Source organism: Echinops telfairi, unplaced genomic scaffold (genome assembly GCF_000313985.2).
Source record: "Echinops telfairi isolate 266 unplaced genomic scaffold, ASM31398v2 ScPeMD7_18;HRSCAF=68, whole genome shotgun sequence".
Taxonomy (NCBI): Eukaryota; Metazoa; Chordata; class Mammalia; order Afrosoricida; family Tenrecidae; genus Echinops; species Echinops telfairi.
Genome location: NW_022103915.1, coordinates 97,389,247 through 97,396,816, shown reverse-complemented (window position 1 = coordinate 97,396,816; position 7,570 = coordinate 97,389,247). Strand labels below are relative to the sequence as shown.

Here is a 7,570-nt window from a genome sequence, read left to right as displayed (position 1 = left end):
TGGGTGAAGGGAGACGTTGGACAGGGCAAGATATGACAAAATAATAATTTATAAATTATCAAGGGCTCATGAGGGTGTGGGGAGCGGGGAGGGAGGGGAAAAATGAGGACCTAATGCCGGGGGCCTAAGTGGAGAGGAAATGTTTTTAAGAAAGATGAGGGCAATGAATGTACAAAGGCGCTTTACACAACTGATGTGTGTATGGATTGTTATAAGAGTTGTATGAGCCCCTAATAAAATGATTAAAAAAATTTTTTTTCTTTTTCTTTTAAATTAATTTATTCTTCTCTGGGTCATTGGTTTTCTTTTTTGTTGTCATCGTTGTGTTCTCTTTTGTCGCCTTGTCTTGCTGTGCCTTGCTTTTTGGTGCATATTATTGTCTCTGCAGATCTATCTAGATAAGATAGTCTGGGTGAGCAGTCTAAAGGAGAAAACAACAGGACCCATGGTTCTGGGGGGACACAGGAGAGGGGGAGGTGGGGGTAAGGAAGTGGTGTTAACAAACCCAGGGACAAGGGAACAACAAGTGATCCAAAAACAGTGGCAAGCAGGGTGTGAGAGGCCTGGTAGGGATTCAGCAAGGGCAATGTAACCAAGAGAAATTACTGAAACCCAAATGAAGGCTGAGCATGATAGTGGGACAAGAGGAAAGTAAAAGGTAATAGAGGAAAGAACTAGGAGACAAAGGGTATTTGTAGAGGTCTATATACAGGCATGTACACATGTAAATATACTTATACAGGATGGTGGCGAATAGATCTACGTGCATATATTTATAGGTTTAGTATAAAGGCAGCAGATTGGACCTCCACTCAAGTACCTACTCAATTCAAGAACACTTTGTTCTATTAAATTGACATTCCATGATGCACATCTTCCCAACACGATCACTGAAGACTAATGTGTGCAGAAGCAAATGTGGTAAAGAAAGCTGATGGTGCCCGGCTATCAAAAGATACAGCGTCTGGGGTCTTAAAGGCTTACAGGTAAACAAGCAGCCATCTAGCTGAGAAGCATCAAAGCCCCATGGAAGAAGCACACCAGCCTGTCTGACCATGAGGTGTAGAAGGGACTAGTTATCAGACATCAAAGAAAAAAAACCTCCTATCAGTGGGTGCCCACCTTCCCGATATGATGGCTGAAGACATATGGGTGCATAAGCAAATGTGGTGAAGAAAGTTGATGGTGCCCGGCTATCAAATGATATAGTGTCTGGGGTCTTAAAGGCTTTAAGGTAAACAAGCGGCCATCTAGCTCAGAAGCAGCAAAGCCCACATGGAAGAAGTACACCAACCTGTATGACCACGAGGTGTCAAAGGGATCAGGTATCAGGCATCAAAGAAAAAATCTTATCATTGTAAATCAGGGTGAGGGCAGAGTGGAGACCCAAAGCCCATCTGTAGGCAACTGGACATCCCCTTACTGAAGGGTTGTGGAGAGAAGAGCCAGTCAGGGTGCAGTGTATCAACGATGAAACATACAACTTTCCTCTAGTTCTTAAATGCTTCCTCCCCCTACTATCATGATCCCAATTCTACCTTACAAATCTGGCTAGACCAGAGGATGTACATTGGTACAGATAGGAACTGGAAACACAGGGAATCCAGGACGGATGATCCCTGCAGGATCAGTGGTGAAAATGGCAATACCTGGAGAGTGGAGGGAAGGTGGAATAGTAGAAAGAGGGAACCGATTACAAGGATCTACATATAAGCTCCTCCCTGGGGATAGACAATAGAAAAGTGGGTGAAGGGAGATGTCGGTCAGTGTAAGATATGACAAAAAAATAATAATTTATGAATTATGAAGGGTTCATGAGGGAAGGGAGAGTAGGGAGGGAGGGGGAAATGGATGTATGTATGGACTGTGATAAGAATTGTACGAGCCCCCAATAAAATGATTTTAAAAAATTACAGATCCACATGTCCTCAAAACTCATAATCCAAGGACATTTACTACAAGAGTTAAGTCAGCTTGAGGGCCCAGAATGAGTTGCTTTACCATGGTTATTACTGTTCCTTATATCAAGATGCATTTCTTTTGATATAAGGTTTAGCTCTCCACAGTGAAATTAATTCCTATAGCTCTTGCTCTAAGAAAACCGAAGATAGCTGTAGCATGAAGAAAAGCAGGTGGGAACAGATTCTGGTGTTTGTTACCAATTTTTGAAGCGCACCCCCTATGCCATCTTGCATGGGTCCACATCTACATTATCTACAGCTGACATGGTGACAGTTAAGCCCCAGCCAGTCCACACACCGTTTCTGCTGCTGAAGAGTGGTGCTGCAAGCAGAGTCTTGCTGTGCCAGCGCTCCTTGCAGTGTAGACATGATCCGCCCCTGCCTCAAGGGTTGGACATTTTCTTTACTCAGTTCCCATTCATCTCCCTCCAAAGACATGGCTTCACTGTGAAGAACGAAATAAAAAGCATATCTTATACCAACGCTGATATTATTATAGCAGTCGATTATTAAAGATGATTTCAGATAGGTGACTATTCATGATATGGGTCAAATCCATATACTCTTAAGCTTCTGAGCCTGTCTGTCATGTTGGTGGCTGTGGTACTGTTGGGTGAAAGAGAGAAATCGGTAAAGATCTTGGGGACAGGACGATCCATCAAACAAACTAAAGATTAGGGCATTAAGAAAAAAAAGGAAAAAGTGTAATATATTTGGTAAAACAGCTATACCTACCAGAGAAAGCATACCTAGCTTAATTTAAAATTAGTACAAGTGTTGGTCAAACTAGTACCCCAAGTTGCAGCTGAAACTGACATTTGTATATAGTCCAGAGGAGGAGGCAATAGTACAGTTCACTGGTCACAGCTGGCCCCACAAATTCTATCAGACACAATGAGGGGGCCCCACAAAGACTATTTTTGGGTGGGCAATCATCATGAAGGGCATGGACTCTGTACTTTGGAGCCCCTGGGTGATGCAAACAGTCACCACACTCAACTGCACACCAAACAAAGGTACAGCTTCAAATCTACTCAGAGGCTCCTTAGAAAGGCCTAGTGATCGGCCTCTGGAAACTCAGCTACTGAAAATCCAATGGAGCACATTCTGCTCTGACCCCGGGGGTGGCCGAGGCACAGCCAGCCTGCTGGCAGTCTATCTCACAGCTCTGCCGGGTCGGGTCAGACAGAAGCCTGCTTCTGACAAAGATGTTATCTCTGCGGGCAAAACATAAACCAACAAAGACCTATAAGCATGCCTCTTGGAAACAAAGCAGATTGCAGGGAATGTGTGAACTTAGTAGAGATGAAAGCTGCCAATTCTCTGCAAGACAGTAACTAATATATAGGGGCTTTAATTATGGATTTATTCCATTTAAAAGCAAAAGACATTGACAAGTGGAACCTCTTAAAAATTAAGTTCTTTCTTTTAATCACAAGACTTTATCAGAAAGTGAAAAGATAACCTACAGATTGGGAGAAACTTGCGGGAACCATAAAGGAGGCTTGCAATGCAAGCCGATCTTTTAATATGACTCGTAGCTACAGCCTTTGCTACTCCCACCACCAGATGACCTTCGTATTTCTTGATGGATCTGGTTAAGGTCGGGATTTTGATTCAGCTGTGATTGCTTACAGGGTTAATTGTGATTGTCATCTGGCTGAGTATAAAATGAACTATCTCAGAAGCAGAAGGTAGAGGTCTCACTACCAGCAAAAGAGCCAGGTGTGCAGTGCTCCTTTGGACCCAGAGATTCTTACACATTGAACCTCTGGGATGCAGGAGACAGTGCGGACCCCAGAGGAGTGGCACAGGTACAGCAGCAGCTAAGAACCAGGAGCCAGAGTATGAGGCAGAAGTGTGGCCTTCCCAGGTCACAGGGAAAGTAGTTAATTAGGAGCTGGGTTTTGCTGACCCTGGAACTGGAGCTGAGTACCTGCAGGTTGAAGGTGGTAGTGCAGTAGCATGCCCTTTGGGCATTTTTTTTTTTTTTTTTGGCAGCCCTAAAAGGTTTGTAATGTTGCCAATGCAGGGCAGAGGGCAGGCGAAGAGGCTGCAGACCAAGACCAGGGACGTCAGCTTGAACATGGAGCAGAAAAAAACACACCTGTATGCTGAGCATTTCTCACCTAACTGTAACCTGTTAACTTCCCAGGAATCGTGAGCACCGCCTCCAAGTTCTGTGTCGTCGTCCTTTTAATGAACTAGACAACCCAGTTGAAAAGTAAAGAGGGCTAATAGGGGGCAACTGGTCTCAGAATTGGTCCGGAAGGCTGGAGGGTGGGGCAGGTCTGCCCTCTGCCTGTGGTAATCAGCCCTGGGAGGCAGAGGGGGTCAGATGTGCCTTCAAGCACACTACATTGAGGCCTCAAGAAGTTTGGGGGAAAGTTCCATAATTTTTTAATTCCACCAACGCTTTGAAGCCCCCTCACATATCTGCTAAGGGCTGAAGAGCCAACATAGATTAAAAACTTTTACCACTTAACAACAAAAAGACAAAGCAACCCAATGAAACAAGGGCAAAGGCCTGGAACAGACACGCGACCCAAGAGGATACTCAACTAGCCAACAAGTACGTGAAGGAATGCTCAGTGTCATTATTTGTTGTTTGGTGGTGGCAAGATGTCAACTTGTGACTTCGGGTGACTGGATAAAACCTCCTCACAGGACTATGACTCTTGAGTTTCTGAGCCGTGAGCCAAACACCACCACCTTCTCACTGAAGCCTCCTGTCCACATCTTTCTAAAATTGCACCCCACCACCTCCAACATTCCCTTACCTACCTTCTTAGCTTGTTTGTTATTTCTAGCACTATCGTCTCACTTTTATTGATCTTATTATCCATCTTCACCCTCATTCTACCCAGAACTTAAGGCTCAGGACTTATAGGTCTTTTGTTGATTGGCTGCATTATAAATATTCATTGCATTGATTAGGCACATGGGCTACAAAATAAAAAGGCAAGCAATTCCAAAGACAGACACATAGACACACACACGTCTCTCTCTTCACAAGTTCATGGAAACATTCCATTATCTTTCAATTCCACTTTTCCATGGATTTTTTGAAGTTCTTTCATAGAAGTATGTGTGTGTGTGTGTACACACAAATGGCAAATCCACAGTTAACGAGTTGATTTGGACCCACAGGACCCTAGAGGGCAGAGCGGAACTGTTCCCGAGGGTTTCCAAGACAGTAAAATCTGTATGAGAGCAGGCAGCCTCCTCTTTCCTCCGCTGAGCGGCTGGTGGGTGCGAACCACCACCTGGTAGTAAGTGGCCAAATGCTTAACCCACGGTGTCACCAAGGTTCCCTATAGAGAGAAGCTTCAAAAACTTCGCGGGAAATTTTCATTATCCTTCCATCTCATTTTCCACAAATGTTTTGAGGCCTCCTCGGATGGGGCTCTGGTATCGCAGTGGGTTAAGCGGACTGCCAACCGCAAGCTGAGTAGTGCAAACCCGTCCACAGGGGAAAGACGAGGCTACGCCATGGACGCCCGCAGAGACCGCCAGGTCACTAAGGGTCGGAATCGACTTGGTGGCTGTGGGGTTTGGCTTTGGGTTTTCTATACACAAAACACAGAGAGATGAGCTTTTTCCAATGTCTCGCTGCGTTATTACTATAGTCACAGCGCCTTGCCATTGGGGGTGCTCCTGGTTGGAAGCAGTTGCTACAACATTACTCCGCAAATACTTGTAATTCTCCGAGGCTGCTCGCAAATGAAGGCACGCCCAAGGTCAAACAGCTAGCGAACGGCTAAGCTGAGAGCCAGGCCCAGACCCCGGGGCAAACCCCCACCTCCGCACCACGGGGGTCTCCCGGCCTCTCGGCTTTGAAGCAGGACGCGGCTGGATTCTCACGTGCCAGCCTAAAATCCGTGCTCACCGGCGTCTCCCTCTTCAGCCTGCTTCCGACGAGCAGGGGGCGGCTCCCGCGGGGCCGGCCCTGGCGTGCAGCGGCTCCCCTTGGCTACTCCGAGCGGTCGGCTTTCTCCCTCACCTCCGGGCCCCCTGGAGTCCCGCAGGCCCAGCTGGCAACAGCCACCCTCCGGTACTTACCTTCCGTCCCTCATCGCCGCCATCCTGCATCCCTGGCTCAAGGCCGCTGGCTGCCTTCTCCTGCTCCCTCCTTCTGCAACCTACCCTGAGAGGTGCCGAAGAGACCAGCGGGTGCTTCCCAACGCCCTCACAACGCAGCCATGGCTAGCCGCTGACTTTCAAATTTAACGGTCCCGCGCGAACGACGTGACTACGTCCCTCCGCGCCTCTGCGCTTGCGCCTCGCTCAAGGCATTCTGGGGCTTGTAGTTTATTCTCAGCTCCGTTCAGGCTCTCGCGGTGCCTAGTGGGAGCTGTAGTTCCTGGGGGCTGCTGGCTGATGGTGTATAAACTAAACCCTCTTTCTGCATTCTGGCTCAAGGGCGAAGCTCAGAACTCATTGAGGGACACTTTTAAGTACGATGATTTCCATATTATTTTAAGTGTAGTTTCTTCGGCCTGACTCTTTCTGGGATGCCTCACCAGGCTTTAACTGGGCTGCGTGACCTGGATGTTCAGGCCGCTCTGACAGCAACACTTTCCTGCCCAGCCCTGAATTCACACAAGCTAGATTTAGATTCTGCCCTGTCCCACCACACGTGCAATCTTAAGCAAGTCACATAACATCGCTGACCCTCAGTTTTCCTCATCCTTAAAGTGGCTGGTGATACTGTCTTGTGTTCCTTTCTCCATAGTCCGCAGGCAGAAAATACAAGCCAATGGCTCCGGGGGTGTTTTATGTCTCCTCGATCGCAATTCTCTTTTCGGGGGGAGGAGGAGAGTCCCTTATACAAATCAAGTTACCTAGGAGTCTCCCTCTGACCATCAGGATAGGGGAGAGGTGGTAGTTCCCAGAGTGCATAACAGGGAGTGGATGGCCATGACTTCCGACTCTTGGTTTCCAACTTGCTCCTTCCTCTGCATCCTCAGGACTCTTGATTGCTGATGACTGGAAAACCCATTTACGCTCAGAAAAGGAAATTTAATGTAAATTTGTAAATCTTGTAAATAAAATATTTACAAGAATATTTTGTAATATTCTTGTACTGAAGTATTCAGTACATGTTTTGTAATATGTACTGAAATCTTGTAAATGACATATTTCAAATGGCGTTTAACCCAGGACTGGATGATTCCATTTCTCCCCTTTGTTCTCTTTCCTATGGTGTACTGTCGTTCTCTGTGGCGTGGAAGAGTCAGTTCTTAATCTTCCCAGATTGGTGGATCCAGGCTTTGATGGGCTAGGCCAGGACTAGGGAACATTGACACCAGTTAACATCACACACCTCAGCAAAAAGAAGCAATTCCAACCATCACATTAGGAGTGAGTTAATTAAATGACCAAATAGATCACAGGCTAACTTTTTAAAGTTGATTATTTTTTGTATGGCCCCAAATTCTGATATAAATATCTAAATGACCCTTGGCAGAAAAAAAGATTCCCCAAGTCCTGGTCTAGGACATAGGTTCCCAATCTTATTTGGCCCACCACCCCCTTTACAGAAAAAAATACGTTACTCAACTTCCCCGTCAAAAATCAACATCAACACCAAAACCAAACACTGCTAT

General features: G+C 46.3%; 1 protein-coding gene across 2 annotated transcripts in view; it reads right to left on the bottom strand.

Moving 5' to 3' along the window:
- BUB1B (BUB1 mitotic checkpoint serine/threonine kinase B) overlaps positions 1-6,103 on the bottom strand; it is a 72,974-nt gene extending 66,871 nt beyond the window's left edge. For both annotated transcript variants that reach the window (XM_004712749.3, XM_045287998.1), the window contains exons 1-2: positions 6,024-6,103; positions 2,260-2,406 (exon numbers count right to left, since the gene is read on the bottom strand). In XM_004712749.3, the coding sequence (XP_004712806.3) occupies positions 2,260-2,406; positions 6,024-6,046 (170 nt within the window). In that variant the 5' untranslated portion in view covers positions 6,047-6,103. The remainder of the gene's footprint in view (positions 1-2,259; positions 2,407-6,023) is intronic.
- Positions 6,104-7,570: the final 1,467 nt, after the last annotated feature.